The sequence below is a fragment of the Lathamus discolor genome, chromosome Z (genome assembly GCF_037157495.1).
Source record: "Lathamus discolor isolate bLatDis1 chromosome Z, bLatDis1.hap1, whole genome shotgun sequence".
Classification (NCBI taxonomy): domain Eukaryota; kingdom Metazoa; phylum Chordata; class Aves; order Psittaciformes; family Psittacidae; genus Lathamus; species Lathamus discolor.
This window is the reverse complement of record NC_088909.1, coordinates 74,840,212-74,868,088: the sequence shown is the minus strand read 5'-3', so window position 1 is coordinate 74,868,088 and position 27,877 is coordinate 74,840,212. Positions and strand designations below refer to the sequence as shown.

Genomic DNA, 27,877 nt, shown 5'->3' with positions numbered 1-27,877 from the left:
GGGAGAGATCAGCGTCCAGGAGCCTCACCTCAGAGCGACAAGAGCCACTGAGGAGGGAGCCTCAAGTCCTCAACAGGACTTGCCCAGGACTCGGAAGCTCAGCTCCCGCGAGGGGCTGACTCACAGGGGGCGGAGCCAAGAGGAGTGGCACCAGCTGGGAGTGGCTAAAAAACCTTCCCAGGGAGCGCGGCGACCAGGAGCGCGGCGAACAGAGCCGGCAAACAGAGAGCGTCGAGGCAGAGGGTCGAGGCAGTTTGCGCGGCAGTTCGCGCGGGCAGGCGAGCGGGCAGGGAAGCGTTCCATCCGCCTCATCGAGAGGACTCGCCTGGAGTACAGGAGGGGGAAGGAGTGCTGAGGGACGTAGACGGATTGATTGACCAGATAGATCATGGTTACAACACGATCGAAAGCTGTAGTGAGTACTAATGTGGGTATCCAGACTGAGCCTTCCTGCAGACATGCAGCTGTGCAGGTCTCTGGCTGCAGCGAATGCCTGAGCCTGGCACTTGTATTGGAGGGAGCCAGTGACACTGCTTGTGTTCGCTGTGAGCAAATAAATGACCTGCTCAGGCAGGTGGCTGAACTGAGGGAGGAGGTAGAAAGGTTGAGAGCCATTAGAGAGTGTGAAAGTGAAATAGATTGGTGGAACCACACCCTAAGGCAAGGGCAGAGGGAAGTGGTTCAACAAGATATGGATCCCCTTCCCTCCTACCATCAGACAGAAGGAGAGAGCTTAATGGACAAGGATGGATGGAGGGAGGTTCCTCCTCGGAGAGGTAAGCGAAACCCTCACAATCCCTTCCTCCCTCCCAGTTGCCCTTGAATAACAGGTATGAGGTCTTGGAAATTCAGGGCCAGGTGAATGGAGATGGTGAGGCAAATCTATCTAGTGAGTCACCCAGGGCTAGTCACTCACCCACATGCCTCAGAACTTCCCCAACCAAGAAGAAAAGAAGAGTAATTGTGGTGGGTGACTCCCTTCTGAGGGGAACAGAAGGGCCCATTTGTCGACCGGATCCACCCCACAGGGAGGTCTGCTGCCTGCCTGGGGCTCGGATTAGAGATGTTAAAAAGAAGCTCTCTGAACTGGTGCAGCCGTCTGACTACTACCCACTGCTGGTTTTTCAGGTTGGCAGTGACGAAATTATTACGAGGAACGTAAGGGCAATGAAGAGAGACTACAGGGCCCTGGGACGGCTGGTTAAAGGGTCTGGAGCGCAAGTGGTGTTTGCCTCCATACCTGTTGCAAGCGAGGGTGAAGGGATATATAAGAAGACTCTGCAGGTTAATGTATGGCTACGTGACTGGTGCCAAAGGCAGGGGTTTGGGTTTTTCAGTCACGGGTTGCTGTATGGGACACCTGGTTTGCTGGTGACAGGCGGGATACACCAGTCCCAGAGAAAAAAAAAGGGTTTTGGGGCAGGAGTTAGCAGGGCTTATTGACAGGGCTTTAAACTAGTTAGGAAGGGGGGAGGGGATTTAACTGGGCCTGTTGGGGACAAGCCCAAGAGGAACATGCTAGGGATTGAAGGGTGGCGGGCTAAGGAGGACTATCAATCTCTTGTTTCACTTGTGGGAAAGGATAGCTCTTTAGACCCTGTCCCGCAGGGGAAAAAGAGTACTAGGACTGGCTCCCTGAAATGCCTGTACACCAATGCACGCAGCATGGGGAATAAACAGGAGGAGTTAGAAGTCTGTGTGCGGGCTAAAGGTTATGATCTAGTGGCGATTACAGAGACATGGTGGGACAGTTCACATGACTGGAATGTGGTCATGGATGGCTATGTCCTTTTTAGGAAAGATAGGTCAGCGAAGCGAGGTGGTGGAGTTGCTCTTTACGTGAGAGAGCAACTAGAATGTATTGAGTTCTGTCCGGGGTCGGATGAGGAGCAAGTGGAATGTCTGTGGGTACGAATCAAGGGGCTGACTGGCACGGGTGATACAGTTGTGGGGGTCTATTACAGACCTCCTGATCAGCACAAAGGAGTTGATGAGGCTTTCTACAGGCAACTGGAAGTAGCCTCGCGACTACATGCCTTAGTCGTCGTGGGGGACTTTAATTACCCCGATATTTGCTGGAAGACTCACACAGCCAGTCATTCACAGTCTAGGAGGTTCCTCGAGTGCATTGATGATAATTTCTTAATGCAAATGGTGGACGTACCAACTAGGGGAGCAGCGCTGCTAGATTTAGTACTCGCCAACAAGGAGGGTTTGGTCGAAGTGGTGACGGTCAATGGCAGCCTTGGCTGCAGTGACCATGAGATGGTGGAGTTTAGGATCCTGTGTGGGAGGAATAGAATACCTAGCAAAGCCACAGTTCTGGATTTCCGAAGGGCCAACTTTGGCCTCTTCAGTCAACTGCTAAGGGAAGTCTCATGGGAAAGTGTACTAGGCGGTAAAGGGGCTCAAGATAGTTGGTTAGCATTCAAGGACCGCTTCTTCCAAGCTCAGGATCGGAGCGTCCCAATGAGTAGGAAGTCAAGTAAGGGATCTAGGAGACCGGCGTGGTTAAACAAGGAGCTGCTGGGCAAACTCAAGTGGAAAAGGAGAATCTATGGATTATGGAAGGAGGGGCTGGCCGCTTGGGAGGAATATAGGACAGTTGTTAGAGGATGTAGGGAGGCAATTAGGACAGCTAAGGCCTCCTTGGAACTCAATCTTGCTAGTCGGGTTAAAGACAATAGAAAGGGCTTCTTCAAATACATAGCAAATAAAACTAAAACAAGAGGCAATATAGGCCCACTGCTGAACGAAGTGGGTACCCTGGAGACAGAGGATATAAAGAAGGCAGAGGTGCTGAATGCCTTCTTTGCCTCTGTCTTTACTCCTGCAGACTCTCCCCGAGGGCCCCGGATTTCTATAGCCCCAGAAGGAGTCAGGACAAAGGAGGAGTTTGCTTTGGTAGATGAGGATTGGGTTAGGGATCAGCTATGCAAACTGGACATCTGTAAATCGATGGGTCCGGATGGAATGCACCCACGGGTGCTGAGGGAGCTGGCGGAGGTCATTGCTAGGCCACTTTCCATCATCTTTGGTAAGTCGTGGGAAATGGGCGAGGTGCCTGAGGATTGGCGGATGGCAAAGGTCACACCAATCTATAAGAAGGGCAAGAAGGAGGACCCGGGTAATTATAGACCGGTCAGCCTTACCTCCATCCCTGGAAAGATGATGGAACAACTTATTCTTGACTCCATCACTAGGCATATCAAGGATGAGGGGGTCATTAAGAACAGCCAACATGGTTTTATGAGGGGGAAGTCATGTATGACCAACCTTATAGCCTTCTATGAGGAAGTGACTAGGTGGAGGGATGATGGTAGAGCGGTAGATGTAGTTTTTCTTGATTTCAGTAAGGCATTTGATACTGTCTCCCACAGCATCCTCATAGATAAGCTAAGGAAGTGTGGGCTTGACGATCAAGTAGTGAGGTGGATCGAGAACTGGTTGAAAGGAAGAAGGCAGAGAGTTGTGGTCAATGGCGCAGAATCTAGCTGGAGGTCTGTGACTGGTGGAGTTCCTCAGGGGTCGGTGCTGGGACCGGTGCTGTTTAATATTTTCATCAATGACCTGGATGAGGGAACTGAGTGCACCCTCAGCAAGTTTGCTGATGACACAAAACTGGGAGGAGTGGCTGACACACCAGAGGACTGTGCTGCCATTCAGCGAGACCTGGACAGGCTGGAGAGTTGGGCGGGGAGAAACTGGATGAAATTTAACAAGGGCAAGTGTAGAGTCTTGCATCTGGGGAAGAACAACCCCATGTACCAGTACAGGTTGGGGGGTGACCTGCTGGAAAGTAGTGAAGGGGAAAGGGACCTGGGGGTCCTGGTGGATAGGAGGATGACCATGAGCCAGCAATGTGCTCTTGTGGCCAAGAAGGCAAATGGCACCTTAGGGTGCATTAGAAAGGGAGTGGTTAGTAGGTCAAGAGAGGTTCTCCTCCCCCTCTACTCAGCCTTGGTGAGGCCGCATCTGGAATATTGCGTCCAGTTCTGGGCCCCTCTGTTCAAGAAGGACAGGGAATTGCTTGAAGGAGTCCAGCGCAGAGCCACAAAGATGATTAAGGGAGTGGAACATCTCCCTTATGAGGAGAGGCTGAGGGAGCTGGGTCTCTTTAGCTTGCAAAAGAGGAGACTGAGGGGTGACCTCATCAATGTTTACAAATATGTGAAGGGTAGGTGTCAGGATGATGGAGCTAGGCTTTTTTCAGTGATACCCAGTGATAGGACAAGGGGCAATGGGTGTAAACTGGAGCATAGGAAGTTCCACGTTAACATCAGGAAGAACTTCTTTACTGTAAGAGTGACAGAGCACTGGAACAGGCTGCCCAGGGGGGTTGTGGAGTCTCCTACACTGGAGATATTCAAGGCCCGCCTGGACAAGTTCCTGTGTGATGTACTGTAGGTTACCCTGCTCTTGCAGGGGGGTTGGACTAGATGATCTTTTTAGGTCCCTTCCAACCCTTGGGATTCTGTGATTCTGTGATTCTGTAATGGCTCTGTCCACCCTGGCCGTGAGCACTGTCAGTGTCAGAGAAGCTGCTGCGTGCCCCCAAAGCCATCCATTTTCACTGATGAAATAGCTGTGGTCCCACAGCCTCTGCTCTCACACAAGGTCTCCAGCCTCAATGCCTCCATAGCCTTCCATGAAATTATTCAGTTTTATTGGTGTCTTCCCCCAACACTGCTAGCCCTCATCACTGGCTGGGTGCGTGTTTGACCGTGACTCAGCTTGTTGACCATGAGTGCCAGCGCTGTCACCAAGAACTGATGTCCAGACCCTCTGGTCGCAGCCTGTCTGTTGCCAGATGCAGGACTGAGAGTTAATGCTTCTTGAATTTCAGGATGTTTCTGCTGGTTTATTCCTTTTTGTAGCATCTCTTCTAAGTGAGTATATATAAATAGATGTATAATATTTATTTATGAACATACATGAGTGTATGCATATGTGCCTGTATTTAACACACACGGGGGTTTTTTTTCTGTACAGTCCCTACTATGAGGTGAAAAGAAGCAATGACCACTACAGCTAATCCCTGCCAATGCACTGGTAAAAACCATGGGCATGTATAGAGAACTGCACAGTCTTGCTCAGAGGCAGTGGGAAGATACCAGCAGTTCTAGGAGCAGGGCTGGTCATCTTATCTGCACATGAGTATTTTTGTCACCAAACAATAGTGTAAAATTGTGTATAGAGCTATTGTGGAAGCCACCTACTTATTTTGTTGACTGTTCATGAATTCAGATATGCCAGTTACTTAAAAATACGATTCCGAAAGTTTTTTTCATCGTCTTTGCTGGAAAAAGAGACACCATTGCCAAGACACCAATCCAGGTCAAGGCATGCTCATCTTCTTCATACCCAGTTGCTGAAAAACATTAGCTTATAAATATGACCAAAGTTGATTTCAGAAGCTTCTTTCTTTTTAAGTTGCATAGCAAAAGCTTAGAAGAATGCTTAAGATCCTAGTCTCATTTATTTGACTGCTTGCTACATAGGGTGGCTGAAATTAGCATGCTCAGGGAGATGCATGAGGGGAAAATCATCTTCATCTTCAGATAAAAGCTGCTTCTTTAAACTATTGTATATGCATGTCAGTGAGAGATTATCTTCAAGGCAGCGAGTATCTGCTATGCTTTTAGTATCTCATGAAGGCAGCCGCAACTGAGAATATTTGACACAAGTTTTCAGTATTATGACTGATGACTTGTGGAAACTGAAGTGCTGTGGGAGTACAGGCACTGAATTTAGTAAGAGTTCTCTGGTCCAGAATGGAAATTCTGGTCAAATATGAAAAACAGGCAGGGACTGTGAAGCTGTTAGTGCCAGCAGCCCTATTAAATCATATACAAGAAGTTATGTTCTTCTTGTTGCAATTTTAAGTATCCTCAGCATCAAGCTGTTAGTTTTGCTGAATATGTCTGCCCTGCTGAAGCTGGTCCGCTGTTATCTATGCCGATTTTAGTACCCATTGGGTGCAAAAGAGGGACCGTCATGGTTTAAATCCAGCTGGCCACACAGCTGCTCACTCACCCCCCTGCCCTCCTCCCCTTGCAGGAATCTGAGAGTAGCAGACCCTAATACAGCCAGCGGACCGGCAATTAGTATTTTTAACTGGGATATCAAGAGTTTGGGATGTTGGTAAAAATCAGACGCAGAAGTTTGGATCCATACTGATTCATACCAATTGATGTGCTTGTTGATGGGGCCATTGGTTCTTCAGGGACCAGAAGAAATTTCTTCAGAAGAAGAGATAACAAAGCTCTATGTATAGGATTTATTGTTTTTAATGCACATTTCCTTTTTATGCTCTTTTTTTCATTCTTTGTCTCCTGAAAAGCATCCACCTATGTGTGAAATAAAAAACACCTGTAAAATTGACTGTGGTAGTAATTAATCCACAGGGCTAATTATCAGGCAAGGCCATACTTACCACAGCATACTTAAACCTTTCTCTTTTGTCTTCTCATAAAGCACTGGATGTATTTTGGGAGTAGGACTTGTTCTGTCAATTATGAGTCACAGTAGCCAAACAGAGTCACGAGTGCATGTTTCTGCTTCACTGAGAAAACTCTGCAAATACCTGGACAGCAGTGAGGACCAAAGCAGATGGGTCCAGGAGGTATGACATATTTTACTGTAAACTATAAACCTTCTTTTACTTTGTCGCCTCCCTTCTTTTACTGAAGCTTTGTACCTGTGGTACTGGAATACTTGGTTTCTGTTATTTCTTTAACAATATATGGGTTTATATCTGCTGAATAAAACAATGATAATAATAGAATACTCTGTAATGCTGCGCAAACATTAAGAAACTGCCTGAAAAGTTAACAGACATCATTCTTTCAAGTGCTTACTTAATTCCTTAACCTCAAATTGAAAGTTAGTCCCAAGTAACTGGATATGGGTCTCTCTAATACTCAGTTGACTGCTCATCTGATCTACTAGAAAGCAGATAGTAAGTTACTGTCACAGAGAACCTTAATCCGAATACTTCCTCCTTTCATATCTGTTTCCTTCTTTGAAAGCTGCTGTTTCTAGCTAGTGTGAATCTTGCACTTGTGAATGTTGCTATGGCCCCATGTGCTGTTTTCTTTCTGTGTTTTGAAGAGTTAAACTGACTTCTGCTAAGTTTGCACGTCTGTTTCAGTTTATTTTGCAAAGATATGTCCTGTAAGTTTTGATGTGGTCTGTGCACTAAGTCTGTAAACTTGTTGACGTAAAACTTGAGAAGGAAAACTGATGAAATTGGAGTTTACAACAGAAACCAAGAATCAGTAAGCAGGTGTTTTGCATGAAAAAAGAAGCAACCCTGTACCTGATGTATGTAAGCCTGCAGCATCTGAAAAGCAGAGTTGCTTAATCTTCAGGTTTTTCTAAGGGAGTTAGCACAGATTGGTAGTATTGTTCTTTTTCTCCCTCGGTACTGCTCTGAAAGCTCTTTATTAAAGGTCTTCATTCATGAAGTTTAATTTTTTTGGCAGTATGTGTGTGTTGGGGATTAAAAAACCTTTTGCAGTTTATGTTTCATGCATTAAAATGGTTTACAGCTATGAAATCATTTATCCTCAGAGATCTCAAAGTGCTTTACTGAACTTAAACTGGGTTCACTACAGCAACTTCTGAGATGAAAGGCAGCAGCTGTTTAACATCATTAGATACTTCGGGATGAGAAGCAAAACTTACCCTTTTCAATTAAAACCTCTGAAGGAATTATACAGATAATTACATGAGTAAAATTTGAGCAGCACCATAGGGTGAATACTACTATATTTATGAGATGCACAAGAGGCTCTTTGAGAGCTATAAGTGACTGGGATATAATCCTATACTTGAGAGGTAACTTTGGCGTGCTACCACAAGAGCTACAATCTGAGCATTACTTGTTCTAAGTCAGTTTGTTGTCAGTCCTGCACAGTATGTAAGTTCACTTAAAGCCATGTGTTGTTCTATTGCTAAGCTTTGATGCAAAGGATGTAAAACAGTTGGTGCAGTTTAAAGTTTAGACTTCATTTTCCTATTTTCCACATCTAAGTCTGAAGAACAGAAAAGCAGTGTCACTTGTGAATCCTTCTGCAAGGACATGAGGATAGTAGTGCACTGTGTGTGGGAGACATTTCTACTGCACATTCATCTTCTGGCCTTGTGGATCTACCTGTAGCCCTGGTAGGATCACAGCATGCTGTGTATGCTCACATAAATAACAGACACTTGTGTTGAGAATAACTACATTTGTGTGGAAGACCAAGAGTTTGGCCTACATAAAACCAGAAGTACTTTCAAGGTTTGGCTGTATTTGTTTCATGTGGTGTCAATGAAGAATCTTTCAGAGAGGATATCTATATCTGAAAGTGGAAATAGAAAATGTCATAGCATTTTATCATGCTGGCACATTGCTCCAAGCGCGTATTGCTACAGTGAATGTGATCCGTCACCAGTTAACAGAATTAAATATTTTTATTTTTCAGGTACTTGCCTATTCTGTGGCCTGTTCCTGTGTCTCTGCTTTCAGTGTTGGCATCATAGAAGCACATGAGGCTGAGGAGGCCATGAACAAGCTACGGACCTTAGTTGAAAATAATCAGCAGGTCATAGTTTAGTGCTTGGGCTTTGCTTCAGTTCTGGTTTTCTCTGATCTATTTGATATTGAATACTGCTTTATCCAGACTATAACTTCCAAGAAAATCACATTGATTTCAGCATTAACTAACACTGAGCATGTTGTGCATACCGTGCAATAACCAAGACTACCACTTGATCCACTGATGCATTGTCTACAGGTGTATAGCTATTACCAGACAGTGAAATAAAAATAGATTTTATAGGTTTGATTGCATTTAGGAGGGAAGTTGGTACTTTTGAGTTACTCATGTCTTTACTGTCTGCATCATGCCAATTTTTGTCCCCTTTATAACATGTTTCTTTAGATTCTTTTTCTTACCAGGAAAATACATCTACTGTGCTCTTCTGAATTTTTTTTTTTCCCCTAGCCTCCAGACAGTGCATCATAACCACAGCCACAGCTTCCCCCAGGTGTCTGTTTCATCCCTACTGTCCTAATGTTACCCTCTAAAAATTCCAAAAATAGTTTCATTATGTCCAAATTACAGTCCATGTTCTTCTTTGTTACATGCTTGCCAGAGGAAAAAAAACAACCAACCAACCAAAAAAAAAACCCAACAAACAAACAAGCATAAAATCTCAAAAAAGAAAAACAAAAAAAAACCCCACAGCAACCATTTTGAGTCAAAGCCTGTTATTATACTAATCAACTGTTTAGAATGTTTATGTGGAAAACAAGAAGTCAAAACAAGCTTAACTTTGCTGCAGATTTTTTCTTTGTATCAGAAAGTGCTCTAAAATAAAGGCTTCGGATCAATCCATGTGCCAAAGATCAGTATTTAATGTCAGAAAATACTATGTCACTTGACATGAGAAAATATTTGAAATAAAAAAGTATCCAGTATTTTATACAAAGACATTATTGGTAAATAATAATTAATAATTAATATTTCAATAATATTTAAAAGATTACAAAATAATTTTCAAGATCTGTTTTTTAATGTGTCTGTTTCATCTTGTAGACCCATGGCTTTGCTTTAGCTCTAGGTGCCATAGTACATGGATTGTCAGCTTGTGGTCATGGAAAGGCTGAAGACCTGAGTAACAGACTAATGCCAGCCTGGATAAAAGTTGTGCTAGCAGAGGTAAAGGAGTTGGAATTCATATCCTGTTTTTTGCGGGGAGAGGGAGAGTGCATAGTTTAAATGAACAGTAGGGACGTAATTTTCCTTGCTTCTGCAGGAGTGATGCTAGGAAAAGTTAGGACTATCCAGACATGTTTTTTGATATTTGGAAGCAAAAATACATCTTTGGGCTGTTTGCCAAAGTTAAAAACCGAATGTTTCTCTTCTGCATGTGCTTATCTTAATGCGATCATAATTGGTACATCTTTACTAATTTGGAACAACATCCAAGGGTAAAATCTAGGTTATTAAGTGAAGATTCATTGTGAAATTAGGTGCTACTTAACAAAGCTAAACTAACAGAATGGTGATTATAGTGACTCAGTTGTTGTAATAATTTTAATTTGTCTCACTGTAACAAAAAGTGTTTGAAATCAAACTCTAAACTTACACATAAAGATTGCAGCTGAAAAGGTAGTTGGAATGAGAGGTGTACAAGTGACAAGACTCGTGTTTTTAAGTTGGAAGAAACAGGTGTTTTGTCCTACAGCGCTCTGTGTGACCACATTGACTTGCTGATCCTGAATTACGCTTCTAGGGTTCTCCAACAATGCAGCGTCTGGCTGCTGTCAGTGGACTGGTTGCACTGGTGGGCTCTGAAGGAGGCATGATACAGGTGAGAGCATGCAAGCAAATGATACCTTTATCTCTTCTAGAAATTTGGCTAGAAGGTAAGTTGGAATAATGTCTTCTGCATCCTTTTAGAGAAGGGATTATATACCAGGGCATCATGTTTATGCACTACTGAGTCATGTTGCGTATAAACCAAGTGGGATAGAATTATAATGTGTAAAATGGGGGTCTGTTCCATTTTCCCATAATATGGCCCATGTGTAATGCCAGAGGGGAGAAGCTTTACAGCCAGGTAGGCTTTCTTCTTTTCTCTTTAACTCCTCCACAAAAAGGCACGTGTGCAAATGTAATCTGTCTTTTCAGCACTTGCTAGCTCTTTTGTTTTTTCTTTTTTTCCTTTATAAAATTCACTTCCCCCCCTTTTTTTTTTCTTTGGCAGCTGAAATCTGAGAGAATTCAGTCCTCTCAGTTTCAAAGTAAGCTGAATGAAGTCATCAGAACCCTTACACAGGTAAGAAGGTAGCCTCTGTTTCCTTCTTTGGATACTGTACTGTGACACCTCAACCAACCAGGCCAAATCTGCTTAAAGAAACTGCATAATGTGTGTGTCCAGCTTGAGTGAGGCAATGTAGGGAACTCTGGCTAATTAGTGGTTTATTTTCTTAACAGATAATCAGTGTTTCAGGGCAGATTGGCCTTCAGACAAATGCAGCAGGACTTTTGGGTCGCCTTCATATGTCTTGTTTGTCTTCTACCCAGAACAGGGCATCAGGTAAGATGCTTTATTATTACTGCTTAAAGGACATAGAGAGGTAACACCCAGCTAAAAAGGCAGCAAGTGACACATCAGGTAATATAGGCTAGGCTCTGAAGTCCTTCTAAATGACATGACAGTTTTTTAATGGCTGTCATGGTCCTGTGTGCCATACATAAAGGTTGGAACATGAAGCAGGAATAAGCTGACTTTTTAAAAGTATTTTTCTAAAAGAGATCTGCTCTATTTAGCTGAAGTCAAAAACTAGTGTTCTGTACCCTTTCAGTGCAGCAGTTAGCATAGAAATTCATATTCTGTCAACACATCATTACCTTCGATATCGTTTCAAAATCCATCTGTAAAATTAAGGCAGAATTACACCATTTATGAAGTACCAGTGATAGGAGGGAACTAATGAAGTGGAAGGTGCTCCCTTCAGTGTGAACCAAGTTGGAACAATATGAAATGTAGATAAATATCCTCATCACAGAAGAATGATTCTTGGAATTTCTACTTTTGTATAATCATGGCACGTGTGCCTGAGATTATGTGGATACAGAATGTCTCTGTTGTATTAAACTTACTAAGGTTTTGAAGCTCTCCTTCTTAAAGCCTAGTGGCTGATAAATACTAAGAAAGTTCTTATCACTGGTATTTCAGTTGGTCAGTGAATTTGGTTTTTTAGACCTGGCACCTCTCACCAACATAAATGTTTAACTTGCCTTAGTGGAAGTGCCAGTACATCTATCTTGTGGTCTAAATGCTTTTAGTCACCTACAGAATTAGGGCAAACATAGGTCAACTTGGTCTTTGAATTTACATGGGAGCTGAAGTATGTAGTTTCTGCTAACACAGTTTAGTATATAAAGAGACTTTTTGTCTTCACAGTTCCTCCAGATTTTGGCTACTTGCCTGAAAACAGCTTTATTAGGGCAGCCATTGACTTTGCCATTGAAAGTGGAAAAAAAGGTAAGAAGGGATCAAACTACAGTATCCCACTGGGAAATTTGTTATGAGTATAAAAGGTGACCCTAATAACCTGCTTTTATTTGCCAAAACTTTTCTAAATACTAATTTGAACTTCACTAATGTGGGATATTTAATCTCTAAACAAAAAATTGAATAACACGTAAAAAGATATGGTAGAATTACGTAGTTAGGGTTTAGTTTTCTCCACTGGATTTTCATGAGTTTTTAAACCCTTTCCATTTCCGCTTCTCTCTGTGTCTGTGAGAGGATGAATATTCCCTGTTGGAATGAAAATCAAATCACTTTAAGTGTTCCTGTAAATCATCAGGAATACTCCATCATCAGGCAAATGTTATGCTGCCCCTTATTTCAGTGATCTTAGGTTAAGATTCTCTGTAACAGAGCGGTATTCAAATGGGTTACTTCTGTCTGATAAATGCAGAACATGAAGTATGTTCTTACATGAGGAGTGGTAGTAAAAAGATGTCTCTGAGTACAGTGTTAAGGAGCATAAAGCAGAGGAGATTATTCCTGTGTGGATTTAAGTGAGCTCACTGCTCTCCTATCAAGCAGGCTTTGCTTTCAGTGGAGGTAGCAACTCCCATGCCTTAGGAGCTCATGCCTTGCCTCCACCAAGACTGAGTTGAATCCCTGTGTTTAAGTAACACAGTACATAACAAAAGTTAGCATCTGTCTGACAGTTTTTGTGGCCTGCACCTACAGGATGGGAAAGGAGGGCAGTGTCAGGAAACTTTGCTGTTCTCCTAACAAAAGTAAAAATATGATCCTTATCAGACAAGGATTAGCTGTAATTAATCTGTAAATTAACTCAAGGAGAAGAAAAGTTTCTGTTTATTGCTAACAAAAAGCTTTTTTTGATAGGACATTAATGTTAAAAATACAATTGTTGATTATAAGCAAAAGGTAGTTTAAGATATAAAAAGATACAACAGTAATTTTATAATGCTTTTCAGTTCTTTACTACGTATTGGTCTTCAGTGCAGTGTTAACACATTTTCCCTGAGCTGCGTAGCGAAATGTGTGTGTATGAAATTCAGACTATGATTGGATGGATCTTCTGTTGTAGGCCCTGAATCTGTCCCAGCTGAGCTGGTGAAAGTAGCCCTGGCACCCATTGCATTAGTTGGAGAAAACCATCAGTATCCACCTGTAAACTGGGCATCCATTCTTTCTCCTTTGATGAGATTAAACTTTGGTAAGGTTAATAGTTTTCAGTCTTTTGTACTTGTCGCAAAACTTCTTTACTGACACAGCTTTCACTTTAGAGCCCGCTTCAGGACTTCAAGTTACTGCAGGGATTGGAGTGTTTACTATACTTTCAAGACCAACTTTTTAATCTTTGCAAGCATATATTTGTGATCACCATCTGGACAGTTTGTTTTAATGCAGGAGAAGACCAGAGATTAGAATTTTGAGCAGTATTAGAAGTTCCCTAAAATGCTGGTGAATTTCGATCAGATTTTTCATTGGAACAGTAAGAAGAGCCCCTCATGAAACTTAACTAATTGTATCTTATTTTCAGTACCTGCTAAATGCTGGTCTAATACCTGTGTTAGAGACTGCAGGTAGCTTTATCACGAGTTTGAACTGCTCTGTAGTTCATCTTTCTATCACTGGTGTGAAATACACTTTTTTTTGCTAAATTACGCTGTGTGACGGAGAAAAGCATATCCCTTTTTCCATCATGACCCTGGTGTTTTTGATACTTCTAAGAGTATTTTTTCTTTGTGTTGGAGAGTAGCTCTGATGCTGAAGTGTTGTGTTGGAAAGCTTGTGTAATACTTTTCTACTCAGGATATCTGCCCGTGCCTGTTCTATTTGATAGAAGTGTTGGAGTTTCAAACATGCGTCCTTAAAAAAACCCAAGAAACTACTGTGCAAAGTTCCATATTCACTGTTTGGTTCCACTAAGTTTTGTTTCTCCTAATCTGTGTAACTGTTATTACTGGACTTGTAGGTTGAGCAAGTGCTGTTGTGTTTAAATTGATGTGCTGTAGAGCCCAGGATATGGAAGATTGTTCTTATTCCTTTCCGGTGTTTATTTTACTTATACATAATACTTATATAATATATATATTTATATATATTGTATAATTACTGTATTATGTTATTATATATATATTATATATTATATAGAAATCATTGAATTATCCTGTGAAGATCAACTACGTGCTAGATACAGGAAAGGTTAGCTATGTATTAAATGTTTTTTCTTGTACTTGAACTGCAGCTTCTGTTCTACTTGGTATTCTTGCAATTGATTGTACAGTCTTTTGTAAGAATAAGTGAAAGAATTTCCTATACTGAGCTCTGCAGTCCATGCTGATGCAAATTAGTGTGCAGCCTTATGAATAGCTGAAACCTGTTAAATTGATGGGGGATTTTCTTATTTCTGTTTTTCACTCAGGAGTCTTTATTTTGTAAATCAGGGGAATTCCAGAAAAAAAACAGTACATTGTCATTTATGGCTGTTTTTGTTGACTTCAGACAGCATTATAGCCTACATATTTACGCTTAATTTCTCTTGACCGTGCCTATGTAGTGTTGTGAAATTCGCACACACTTCCAGGTTGGACAGTTTTGGGTGAAATGGTCTAGTGTGAAGCATGGCATGGGGGTTGGAACTGCATGATTAAGGTCCTTTCCAACCCAAAGCATTCTATGATTCTGTGATTATATATTCATTCAGAAACAGGTCTTGCTGTGTGCTAGTGAGCAATTTTCATGTTGTGCTGAAAAGCATAATGCAGAAGAGTTATATTATGACCTAACAGTCCACCTGGAAATGTGGCACTCTTAACAGTTTTTCTGGAACAGAAATTCATTTTTTAATGAAAATTAGATTATATGCTCAGTTTCTCAGATTATCTAGGTTACCGTTATTCATGTCTGAGAATTTATGTCTCTTTGTGAGCTTTAAATGTTTCACAGATTCCACTGTGAAGATTTGTTCATCTGTAAACATATTGAAGACAATAGTTTGCTTTCCCATCTCATAAGGTTTATTGCAGGTGTTGCTGAGCAGAAACAATATCATGTGATTGAAGTAGTACCTGATTGCTTTTCAGTAGAGATCTGGACTGAACAGTCATAAGCAAATCATAATCTGGCTTTTAGTAGTCCAAATTAGTGAGAGGTAATTCTTGAATTGCCTACAAAAGTATCTTGTAACAATTTCACCCTTTCCACATTCTACAGATGACTTTTTGTGTAAGATATTATATTTCAAAGAGCCTAATGCTAGACTCTTAAATCTTTTCTTTGTTCATGCACTAATGTTGGTAAACTTGATAAAAGTCATGCTATATAGACTATAGAATAGAATATACTAGAATAGAATAGACTCGTTAGGGTTGGGAAGGACCTCAAGATCATCTAGTTCCAATCCCCATGCCATAGGCAGGGACACCTCACACTAAACCATCCCACCCAAGGCTTCATCCAGCCTGGCCTTGAACACTGCCAGGGATGGAGCACTTGCAACCCCCCTGGGCAACTGATTCCAGTGTCTCACCACCCTAACAGGAAAGAATTTCCTCCTTATATCCAATCTAAACTTCCCCTCTTTAAGTTTTCACCTGTTACCCCTTGTCCTATCACTACAGTCCCTGATGAAGAGACCCTCCCCAGAATCCCGATAGGCCCCCTTCAGGTACTGAGAGGCTGCTATGAGGTCTCCACACAGCCTTCTCTTCTCCAGGCTGAACAGCCCCAACTTCCTCAACCTATCTTCATACAGGAGGTGCTCCAGTCCCCTGATCATCCTCATGGCCCTCCTCTGGACTTGTTCCAGCAGTTCCATGTCCTTTTTATGTTGAGGACACCAGAACTGCACACAATACTCCAGGTGAGGTCTCACGAGAGCAGAGTAGAGGGGCAAGATCACCTCTTTCGACCTGTTGGTCACACTCCTTTTGATGCAGCCCAGGATACTGAAAGAACATTTTAACTTGCAATGTAAGTTTTATACTGAAATTTAACAGTAGTTTATCTTCTGTCCGATGTGTCGAATGCTGGTATAATACTTATATTGTTTGTCCTTATGTTGCTGTAGCAATCATGAACTGTATGGAAGCCATGCTATTGCTCAAAGTACCTCTTCAACATATTTATGACTAGTGATTCTATTACAAAACAGGCTGTACCAGTCATTAAGATGACTTTTAAGAGAAACCAATAAGGATCCCGTCACCATCATAACCTTGAGGCACAGTAAGATCTTCCCATGTGTTAACCTCGAGAGTGCTGCAACCAAGCACCCACAGCAATAACATTTACTAACCTCTGTTCTGTGACACACTAGATGAATATGGGGTACATGGAAGAGTAGAAACATGTGAACAAATGCTAATTACTCCTATATTCAACAGGAAGGAATACTTGACTCAGTTCTCCTGCTGTAGATTAAATCTTCTCTTTATTTGGCAGGGATTTCTGTTTTACTCTTACTTTTCTTACCATTCCCATATTTTTATTCTTGAGTGAATTGAAATGAATTTGGTCAAACCTGGAGATTTCTTGCTGAAAGTGCATGAATGGTAAGAGGAGACTTCTAACACGTATGTGTTAAAAGCTTTACTAGCATCTCTAGAAAATGAGATTTTAATGTCATGTAGAACAATAATGCTCCTTTATTATATAATTTGAGAAATTTAAAGTGAAAATAATTTCTTCATAATGTCTGTTTGTTTTCTTCTGCTATAGGTGATGAGGTAAAACATCTCTGCCTTCAGCTAGCTGTGACACAAGCCCAGTCATCTCAAAATGCTGCAATGCTTTTGGGGATGTGGGTGGCATCTCCCCTTGTCTACAGTCTCAGTGTATGTAAGAAAATTTATGGGAGCTCAGCACCTCTTTTCTATGAGATTGATCAGTGATGATGTTTATGATGTCACACCCAAAAGGGATTGCTGTGTTCAGTATTCTGCAGAAATACTGTTTAGCCAGTATTTACAGTGAGAGAAAGGCTATTCTAGGGCCTTGAAATTCAAAGCAGACTTAAGATCTGCTACACTGGTTTTGCTTAGATTGCTTAAGACTTCTTCTCTCTCTTTTCCTGCTATAGTTCTGATAACTTAGAGATGTAAGAAGCCATAGCATGAGGGGAGAAAATGTGGTTTTTATTACATGAATTTATAGTCTTAGAAAAACTTCCCACCTATCTGTCCATAATCTTGCCTGTGTCTTCCAGCAATGTCTCTTGATCTAGTCAGATGTGTTACTTCTTGAAAATCTTGAATTAATTCTGGAGACAGTCAGTAGACTAAACTATAGTGTAATCAGATTTGGATTTACCCTCCACTACAGTGCAGTTCTTCTTACAGAAGTAAAACGTGGACACCATGATACAGTATATCAATCTCCCTAAATCCCACAGTACACTTGCAGTTCTCTCAGTTTATACAAGTTGAGGATCAGGATTTCTGTGATCTTTCCTGTACGTCAAGGGGTATTTTTGTCTTACAATTTTTAATTTGTTAGTCTTCACAGATACACAAACACTTAGTGGCAATTTTAAGATATGTTATTGGTAAGGTAGCAAACAAAAGATGCGCACCAGTTTCTCACTGCAGTGGGCATTAAAGGTCACAAAATGAGCCTGGCAACAGAAAGTGTAAGCTTTGGATTCCTCTAAGGCAATTGCTTATTCTTCCTTGATAGCTAGCAGTGTTAATGGTGCTAGGGGTATCATGCTTCTGTCCTTGGTTGTCTAGTCAGTCTGTATGCTTTATGTAGGAATGCGCTGGGCACCATGTAGGGAAATAACAGTTGTCCTTCCAGTACAGAGATGTAAGGTTCATTGAAAGAAAGTTCCTCAGTTTTTAAGGAAAATAGAATATTGACATTTGTACATTTTATTAATTCAAGCAAGTCATCAAAAGAGGGAATAAGAGTTGAGAAGTATTTATGACTTGGAATGCTTTTCTAAGTGGTTTGAGTTACTTTTGTGTAATTTCATCCTTTATAACAGTAGTTGAAGGTCATTAAAGAGCTAGAATCTGAAACTAAGGAGAAGTTTTTCTTTTTCAGATGAAAACCCAGAAATACCTTTTCATGTCCCTCTCTCTGTGGATAAAACATGTTGCAGAAGACAAACTACAGTCTTTTACAGAAGTGTTTCTGATACAACAATTTGGAGTGAACCACAGGAAAAACCCAGAAATTTGCCAGTGTGTTTTACAGGGTCTTATGCAAGCAATGAAACTTCCAGACCTTGCCCAGTACTGCTGGAGCTTTCTGTGCAAGGCTGTGGAGAAAATATTTAAACTTCTGCCAAATGAAGTTCAGGTAAGGAATAATCATGAGAGGTATGAACATTATAACTGGATATTTTTACTGATGTTAAGTCCCATCTTTTTGCACTGACTCATCAGATTTTAAATATGAAGTAGACATAAAATTTTAGTGATAGTAGTCAAGAGGCCTGTGTCATTTCAATATAAGTTACTTTCAGATATTCTTTAGAATATGACTAAGTTGTGAAACAAATTTAATGTACACTTTTCCCTCATAAATGAATACTGAAATAAATGGTACTGAAATAGAAGCAGAATACAACCAGAAATCTTAGGGGGGTTTTCCTCGCAGAAGATTCAGCTTCTCACAGTGACTTTAAAAAACTATCTAGCTACAGAAAATATCTCCAAGGAGGAAGGGCATTTTTCCATCAAAAGTAAAACAGAATCTTTGGAAATTTTCAGATACCATTATTCCTTAATAATGAAGCACATCGAAGACCCCAGCAAATACAGAATTTCTTAAATAGGATAAGTAGAACAGACTGGAGACTAGATTCCTAGACTCACCAGTTTTAATGATGAAGAAACCTGGAATTTTACATCTCAACATGTATTTGCTTTTCTGTTTCCAGAGAAGTGAACTGGAGATGTATGTCAATGTAGCAAAGTGTATCTCAGAAATGGCCAGTTCGGAGATTGATCGCATTGTCCAGATTTCTCAGGTAATTATGTTTTACTCCTGGTCTTTCACCATCAAACCATGTGAAACAAGCATGCCTTACAGTTTTTATGGTCACCAGAGTGTTTTAGCTCATTGGGAGCATAGATTATCTGCCATGTAAGTGTGTTCTGGCTTTGGTTTTGCAGGCAACAGAGAGAAGCAAAGGTTGTAAGAGCTCATATCCAAAACTTTCTCTAGGGAGATTTCACCTGGAGCTTTGAACTGCGGAGTCTTATGTAACTTGGTCAAGTTCAGGAAGGGGTCTGTTAGCAGAACATTAATGCTGTTAGATCTTCTGAATCACAGACTAGTGATGAAAACAGCAAGTCATAGTCCTTTTTGGTTAACATAACCACTTACCTGAAACAGACTGTAGATGCATCCCAGTGTTTAGATGTGCTTAAATTGGTGGATCCTCACTTCTGTTAAAAATGTGAAATACTTTGACTGAACAACCTTTCATTCTTGACTTACTGTGCTATATTTGTGTTCACAGTCAGAATGTTTCCTGGTGGACAGGATGATTAAGAATAACAACAGAATAGAAAGCTTTCAGCTTCTAGCTCACCAGTGGGATCAGTTAGCAGTGGAATTCTTAGCAGCTGAAGTGCTAAGGAAATTAAATATGTGGAAGGACTTGATGTTTTTAAATGAGGTTATAATAAAAAAAAAATCCATTCTATAAAACTATTTTGTGCTGTTTGCTGGCAGATTCACTAGAGAATCAAGCATTTAAATAGGTTGTGGAAGCTGAACTGTCATTTCCTTATATCTTTGAGCTCTTATTTCCATACTGGAAAATGCCATTTAAGAAAACCATTTTTGTCACTGCAGTGAATCTGTCTTTGCAGGAAGACTTGCCTATCCAGAACTGTCAGGCTGGCTCATTTCAATTTATAGGGAAATGTAAAATTTAAAGCAGTATGAAAACAGTAAAAATATACTGAGTTATACTTTGCTAGATTATTTAGAAGCACATAAAAGTAATATGTACAGTCTTCTGTTTCATAATTTTTCTTGAATCAAAATGAGCTGGCTTGATAATCAAATGTTTTCTTCCCTTTTGCTATAAAAGGGAATACGGCATTTATTGTTTCCATGAGAAAGGTACATTTTAATCTAACAAGTTTTTTAATTGCATTTGCAGAGCAATATAGAGAAGGCTACATTCATGAAGGTGTATTTAATTTCTCAAGGCAAACTGCCTCTAATGAATTTGCATGCTGTGATTGATACTGTGGCAGTATATCACAAGAAAGAAAATATTTCATGGATGCTGTTGCATAGTTTCTGTCATGCTCGTATTGTAAGCCATGAAAATACAGGTAAGGTCAGGCTTAAGAAGAATCAGTAACAAAATTAATAGATATTGATGTATTTATGCAGAGTTTAATAATTTTAAGATGGTTTAACCCAAGGGTTTCCAGATTTCGCCATACTAGAAACTATTCAGTCTGCAGAATTTTCGTGCTCTTCAAATAATCTTCAAATACCACTGAAGTCAGAATTCAGAATGTGGGAAGAATTTGAAAAATATACTTGTGTCAAATACTTGCGTCAACCATTGCTTTTATGTTTTTCTTCAGTTCTTTGTTTCTGTGGATTACCTACAAGTTATGTCAGACGAGTGGTTTGCAGCCTAAATTTTAATCTAGCTTTGACTAGATCTATATCTATATCGCCTAATATTCATAGACTTTCAGTGTACGATAGTGTTTGTTAGAAATGTATATGGCACATTGGAGACCAGTCATAGTGCAACTCTGATAACAATCAGATCTAGTATGTGACTTACCAGTGTGTGACACAGTAAGTAGGGGTGTGTTACCATGAGACAGGTTGAACCAAGGAGATAGCTTGTTTTTCTGAGCTTCTTGTACTGAGTTGGCACAGAAAACATTGCCCTTCTGCATCTTTGAACCACATCAGATAGTATCTGGTGGATTAATGTGTTGGGCTGGGTTAGCTAAGGCTCTGATAAAGCGCTGGAGCAAGAGAACTAATAAAATCATATAGGAAGATAAAGGAGGAAGAAACAGCAGAGAGAGGCAAGAATGAGATTTTCTCATTTTCGTAGCAGAAAGATCTTTGGTAGTGTTCACAGAACTGCTTCAAAGCATTATATTGCTGGATGCTTAGCTGCAAGCTGTGGTTGAAGAACTTCAAACAGCAGTGGGTTTTGAATGTGTGAAGTGAGGCTTCTTTGTGTAAAAGAGGAGGCAACATGTAAAGAGTACGAGGAAATGGTAGTGTATGATGTAATGTGGTCTCAAAGGTGAAGACTGTTACTAATTTGTAGGAGGCAGAACAGGTTTTGGGCAGCAGAATCCCTAGGTTGAGGGTAGATTTTATTTATATGTCTTGACTGTATTTTACTGATCCTGTCTGCACTGTGGGAGGATTTTCACAGCACTCCCCACATTGTTGCCCAGTGTACAGTGACATCAGTGCTAGACTTAAATGAAGTACTGTGATAAAAAATTCAGGGAGGCTTTAAGATTCTGTAGTGGTCCTATATGCAGACTGGGTTAATGGAACCTGCAGGCTGTCATGTGAAATAATTATTGCTCAGCATTCCTTTTTCTATGTGTACAGTCTGTTGCTTGCATTATAAGCAAAGGGTTTGTACTGTTTAATTGCCCACATTCCTTCTGTCTGCGGCAACCATGAATCAAATGTGATAGTGGTATTCATGATCATTGTTCTTCCACAGTCAGTGCTTTGTTGCTATAGTGATACCCTGTGCTTGCTTTTTTAATGAAAAAATGGTTCATTCCAGTGTTGTGTGTGAATCAGTATTCTTGCTCTCCCTCTAGGAGTACTGAAAAGAATGGACTGGATGCTAGAGCTGATGGGCTACATCAGAAATTTAGCATACAAGACAAGACCCTTAGAAAATGTCAATCTTAAAGAGGTACATACTGTGAAAATAATTTGCAGCTTTCAGGAAAACAGGTTTTGATGTATTTCAAATTATAGCTCAGCAATAAGTAGCGTTCCCCTTGCTTTTATATTTTAGGTGATTGTCATCTTACCTCCATAGAGAAACTCTCGATTTTTGTAAATGTATATGTATTTAAAACTCATACTTTAAAATAACCAGGGCATTTAAGTTATGATAGAAGCTAAAGGCAGCTAAAGGAAATCATTACTTCAAATTTACTGTATTTAGAAAAAATAAAGGAGAAATTGGAATTCACCAGTAGAAATGTCTAAGCAGTTCAGAACTGTGCAGCTACCATTTCTAAGAGGTTTTGTACAGTTCTAGGGAACTCATATTGTTTATTGTACAACAAACAGCTGCTTATTCTTACATCTGTTCAGCTGTTCTGGTTGAGGACATACAACAAGCTGCTGTTTAGATCAAAAAAGCATTTGTTACATTGCCTCAGTATTTCCCAACCATTTGTAGCACCACAAGGGTGACCATCTCTGATTTCCCTTAACAGTCAGCTTGCTGTAAAGAAGTTATTCCCAAACAATGATTTTTAGAAGTGTGGTTTTGCTTTTTTTTTCTGTAGACAGTTTGATTGGGAGTTCAGAAAAAGGCTAATGTTTCTTCAAGTGTAAAAGAATAATAAGATATATTTATTTCTTGCATTTTGGATGTTAGCTGAATTTTCAGATGTTTGTTTTAAAGTGCAAGCCATCATCTGGATTTTCAGTTTGCATTTTTGCCTTTTTTAGTTCATAGATTTTCTCCTATGGCTGTTCGCAGCGTCTGTGGTGGCCTGGGCTGACCATGGTGCACCATTACTGCTTGGCCTCAGTGCTAACTGGTTACCGTGGAAGCAGCAAGCAGCATTACCAGAATTACCTGAGGATCACATTGGCAAGCACCCCATTGACAAGCTTGCTGTGCAAGAGACTCTTACTCTCCTTCCAAGCAGCATTTGCCTTTTGCTGACTAAAGAGCCTTGGAAAGAACAAACGCAGAAGGTAAAATTGCATGTAGTAGTAAGCATTTTCCAAAGGTCAGAAAACACCCTGGTTTTAATAGTCAGCTCAAGTCTAAAGTGGAATAGTTGTTTTCTCTATAGCTATTGCATGTGACTTGTGATCCTGTTTTTCTTTATTTGTAATCATATATGAATGTAGATTCTCAATTAATATGTGAGAATTGCAAAGAACAAAAATAATTACAGTTTTTGGAGTCAAATTCTTAAGAGGATACAGATGGTACAGGAGAGTTGGCAGCTGCTGGTAGCAAGTCAGTCTTCTAAACACTGACCGACAAACCCTCTGCAGTTGGACTTCTCCACGGTGGCAATTTAAGGCTATCAAAGATCTGTACGGTTTATAGTGTGTCAAGCATAATTTTTAAATAAATGTGGAAAATTGTGCATAATTTGGCAACCTTACTGTAGATTGCTTGTGAAAGCAATGTGGAAATATTGCTATAAACCCATAGATTAATAGCTGTTTTGTGCAAACCAGAATCTGTTAAGGACTGGTTTCTGTACACAGCTGTGCTCAGAGTTACCACTGAAGTCAGAATTCAGAATGTGGGAGGAAAGCAGGAGTCAGCTGTTAATATGCAAATGCATAATAAATAAATAATTAATAAAAGAATTGAGACTATGACCTGAAAATCATCTTGATAAGTTTGAAATACCGCATTGTCCTCCAGGCACCCTGTACTGCTGGAAAGGCAGTGCCAAATGAGAGAGGTCAGAAGAAGGGCAAAGGCAGTTAAGAGTTCTGAGGATTTGCAGTAAAACATTTGAGCAAGACCCTGATAAGAAAGGATCATATTAACATGTTAAAGACATGAACAGGGAAGATGAAGGGAAAGTAGTTACTGTTCTGTCGTCATTACAAAGAATTACTGCTTAGGTAATGAGATGGAACAAAGGGAGTTTCAGATCCAGCTGTGGGAGAAATTGTACTGACAGAGAGATGTACTCTAGGGCATTTGAATAGTTTGGGCAGAAACTTGACTGACCACTGCCTCAGATAGATAACTGTGAGTTTAGCTGCAATCAGACGTTGGCTGCAAAAATTGAAAGAATTTGTGGTGTTCTGATACAGAGGCTGTTGTAATTCAGATTTTCTTTTATATTTCAATCTTTAGTTTATTGACTGGCTGATCAGTATGATGGAAAGTCCTACGGAAGCATTATCAGAATCTTCTGTTGACCTGTTGAAAGGTAGGATATTTTTAATTAGGTCTTTACTTTTCCGTGACTATCAGTACAGCTCAAAATCCAGTTGTTAAAAGAAGTGAGATGAATCTATACTGTTAGCATGTGTAGGAGAGCTATATTTTGCCTCTAAGAAAACCTTCACAGGTAAGTTAGCATTCCTGTATCCTCTTTTATTTGCTGTCTCATCGGCTGACACTTAAAATGAGCTACTGAAGATCCAAAGGACCTAAAGGTACATATGGCCGTACAAGCATATTTAAGTGATAGATCTGTCAATTATTTTTGAGTTACCTTTAAAAATAAAATGCAACATATTATTTGGAAACCCCCCATTACTAGAATAGCAACCACATAACAATTTATTCAGGTGCAACTGAAGACTGAACTGTGAGGAAGGGATAGAAACTCTCAGGCCAGGAAGTGGAAAAGTCATTAAAAGATTCAGGAAAAAGAGAACTGAATCTATACCTGTGTTAGTAAAATGACTAGGGAGAATACTCTAATGTCCTTTCTGGACTGCACAAATTAATGTAATTTGTCCTTATCTTCACAGTTACACTTCTGGCCTTGAGGTCTGTTGCAGAGTTCAGGAAGAAAGCAGTGTGGACCAGAGCTTATGGGTGGTAGCCGCAAAATGTATCTTATCCAGTGAAGAAAAATGCACATCCTTTGAAAGCATAATAACATTTACTCAGGCATCAAGAAGACCAATTTCAAAGAGGTTTCCTATCATGAGGTTCTGGCTTTTGGGGTTTTTTTGGGGGGTTGGTTTTTTCATTATTTTTGGGGGGGCTGGGGAGTTTTGCTTGTTTGTTTGTTTGTTTTGTGTGTTTCTTTTTTTGGTTGATTGGTTGGTTTTTTGTTTGGTTTGGTTTAATTCTTTTGCCTCCTTTTGAAGACTCACAAGATAAAAAACAGTATTTGGTTTTTTCACTGGTGGGGTGGTCGTCTTTTACAAACTACTTAGCGTGGTTTGTGCTGTGCTGAAGCTGAATGTGAAATACGCATTCAGTTGTTTCAGTTGTATTGTTTCAGTGACACCTGGGGAGCCTTAAAGGTTGGAGTCTGAAAAGCTCATGGAAGCTTGCTAATAAGAATGAGTGAAAAGAAAATAAAAGTTTGGATTCAGCCTAATGAATGAAGTATGTTTTATTGTAACAGACTTCCGAATGAGCATTACTTTTTAACTGATAACACTTTTTTTAGTTACATCATGATGGTCTTGCACAGTAGTGCCAGAATATACATTGAACCCTTTCAGCACATTGAAGTTGTATAACCTGAGTGGGGTTTATGACATGGGTGATAGGCTTGTCCATTTTGCAACAGCTGTATCAAGATAATTGAAACAAAACAAGATCATGGAAATAAATTAATGATGCTAATGGCTGCTATGTACCCAGCTCCAGGGCAGTTGCAGTTTTCTTTCCACTTATGACTGTTCATTTGCATGTAAGGAGAGGTTTTCTCTGCCTCTAGGCAAAAGTGACAATATAGCAACTCTTTTCAGCCTTTGCCGTCTTAAGCAGAGTAGCCCCTGCCACTTTCCTTATTAAAAAATCTTCTCTCTATGAAGAAATAGAGAAACTTTCTACTTTGCAGTCTTCCCGAGACAGACCTTAAAAGTGGTTTTGTATTTAGTAATCCTCACTAGTGTACATAAAAATTAACTGAATATAATTGCTTGGGCACTGATCAATGAATGACTTCCGAAGCAGTACTAATGAGAGCATTGTTGATTTTAATCAGTTTGCATGAAGTGTTACCACCCTACAATCTGGAGTCACCACCCAGTGCAGGAATTCTCTTAATTTCAGGACAGATAGAAATTCTTGTCTGACTTCTTTACGGGTTTTTCTCACCGCTCTTAAGAACTTTACTGTGGGATGGCAATGAGCTTCCCACAGTGATCAGGCATTTCTTCAGACATTAGATGTGTGGAGGATTAACACAGTACTTACTTGTATTCCCAAATTAGTGTATAGTAATGGTAATTTTCTGCATGCAGATGTATACTGAGAAGACAGTCTAAAGGTGAATATACAGAAGGATTGACTGAAAAGCAGTTGTCACAGAGTCAGTGTCTCTTGACATTTGCATTTGTGTTCACTCTGAAGTAACCTCTAACAAAGCCAAATATGTCACATTTTCATTGTGCCATCTCTGGTGCACTGTTTCAAGCTAACTTTTACACCATTACTCACCGGAGTTTGCGTGTGTGTTAGCCTTTTAATTCACTTTAAAATTTGCCTTATTTTAAAGATAATCTGGGTAATGCACACATGCTGTGTTTTAGTTTGCATAGTGGAACAGTATAAACCTCTGAATTAAACTATACTGATACACAGTAGGTATTACATATCTTGGCTTACAGATGGTAGGCCAAGAGATGTCATAGCACCACCAGAAGGTGGCAGTGCTAACACAGATCCAGGGAGCACTGCGGTTTAGGAGCATAACTGAAATGCTTGTACACCAACGCATGGAGTATGAGAAACAGCATGAACTGGAGGTGTTGGTCTGTTCCCAGAGCTGCGATGTCACTGGTGAGACTTGGTGGGATGAGTCCCATGACTGGAGTGCTGGGATCAGGGCTGCAGCTGTTCAGGAGGGATGAGCAGGGCAGGCGAGGTGGAGGAGTTGCACTGTCTGTAAGGGAGAGCTTTGACTGTACAGCCCTTACAGTTATGGGTAATGTGGTTGGGAGCTTCTGGTGAGGATGAGGGGGATGGAATGCAAAGGAGATTGTTGTATGTCCCTTCCAACTGAAACTATTCTGTACTAAATATTCTAGTGTACTCTACAACTCTGTGTGTTCAGCCCACAGGAATAAACGAGAGGTGACGTGAAATAAAACCCTCTAAAAGGCAGATAAGTTGGCTATTGGGTCCTCATTGTTAGTCATTTCACCGTATAGTTCCATTCCTATTGGGCTGCTGTACCTGCAAGTATACAGATAAACTCTGATGGAGAGAGTATTCCTCCTGTTGTGTGCTTGTGCTGGACAAACAAATAAGACTTATTTCTAGGTGATCTTTCAGAATCCTGTGTTGCTCTGGAGACAGTTCAAGGACTGAAGTGGGCAAGTTACTTGCTTCTGCATTGTAGATGAGTGGAAAGGCATCAAAGGAAAGCTGGTGGTGAAGATACTGGTGGGACGTGTTCTTGTGATTCCAGCATAGCTGTTTTGTGGGCAAACAGAAGGGGTATTTTTTTTTCTATCCTTAGCACTTAGGTGTAATTCTTTTCCACACTGTATGTGTTTTGTATGCGTATCTTATGAATTCAGTCTTAAAGTGCATAATCTCTACTAAAACTAGTGGGGTCTTAAATTTCAGACAAATGTAGTCATATACTCTTCTGACTACTAAGATGCTCCTAAAGAGATTGTCTAACCACTTTCAATTATATATCACTTTCTTAGTGATGTTTCTTCATCCTTGCCTATACGGTACATACTTTTGCCTATGTTTATGTAGATATGTAAGAACAACACTTATTTTGATTCCAATATCAGAAGATCTAAATGGAGATGGTCTGGGTTCTCAAGACTCAGAAATTTTAATAAAGGTTTAACTTCCTAAAGGTGGAAAGACTCAGGCAACTTCTTAAGCACACTTTTTCCTGTCCAGTCCTGAGCTTTTCCAAAAACTAAGGTAAGGCGGACATGTACTTGGTAGCCTGCTGTGGTCACACATGGAAGG

The 27,877-nt window shown here is 40.3% G+C and overlaps 1 protein-coding gene across 5 annotated transcripts in view; it reads left to right on the top strand.

The window, feature by feature from the left end:
- Positions 1–25,311, top strand: part of FOCAD (focadhesin) — a 100,871-nt gene extending 75,560 nt beyond the window's left edge. For 4 of the 5 annotated variants that reach the window (XM_065661520.1, XM_065661521.1, XM_065661523.1 and 1 more), the window contains 16 exons: positions 6,478–6,625; positions 8,472–8,591; positions 9,588–9,710; positions 10,288–10,365; positions 10,762–10,833; positions 10,992–11,094; positions 11,965–12,045; positions 13,133–13,261; positions 16,771–16,886; positions 18,097–18,354; positions 18,938–19,027; positions 20,174–20,351; positions 21,843–21,940; positions 22,714–22,965; positions 24,101–24,176; positions 24,727–25,311. In XM_065661520.1, coding sequence (XP_065517592.1) covers positions 6,478–6,625; positions 8,472–8,591; positions 9,588–9,710; positions 10,288–10,365; positions 10,762–10,833; positions 10,992–11,094; positions 11,965–12,045; positions 13,133–13,261; positions 16,771–16,886; positions 18,097–18,354; positions 18,938–19,027; positions 20,174–20,351; positions 21,843–21,940; positions 22,714–22,965; positions 24,101–24,176; positions 24,727–24,800 — 1,996 coding nt within the window. In that variant the 3' untranslated portion in view covers positions 24,801–25,311. Of the gene's footprint in view, positions 1–6,477; positions 6,626–8,471; positions 8,592–9,587; positions 9,711–10,287; positions 10,366–10,761; positions 10,834–10,991; positions 11,095–11,964; positions 12,046–13,132; positions 13,262–16,770; positions 16,887–18,096; positions 18,355–18,937; positions 19,028–20,173; positions 20,352–21,842; positions 21,941–22,713; positions 22,966–24,100; positions 24,177–24,726 lie in introns of those variants that run through there. The other variant, XM_065661524.1, reaches the window with a different exon arrangement.
- The last annotated feature ends 2,566 nt before the right edge of the window (positions 25,312–27,877 follow it).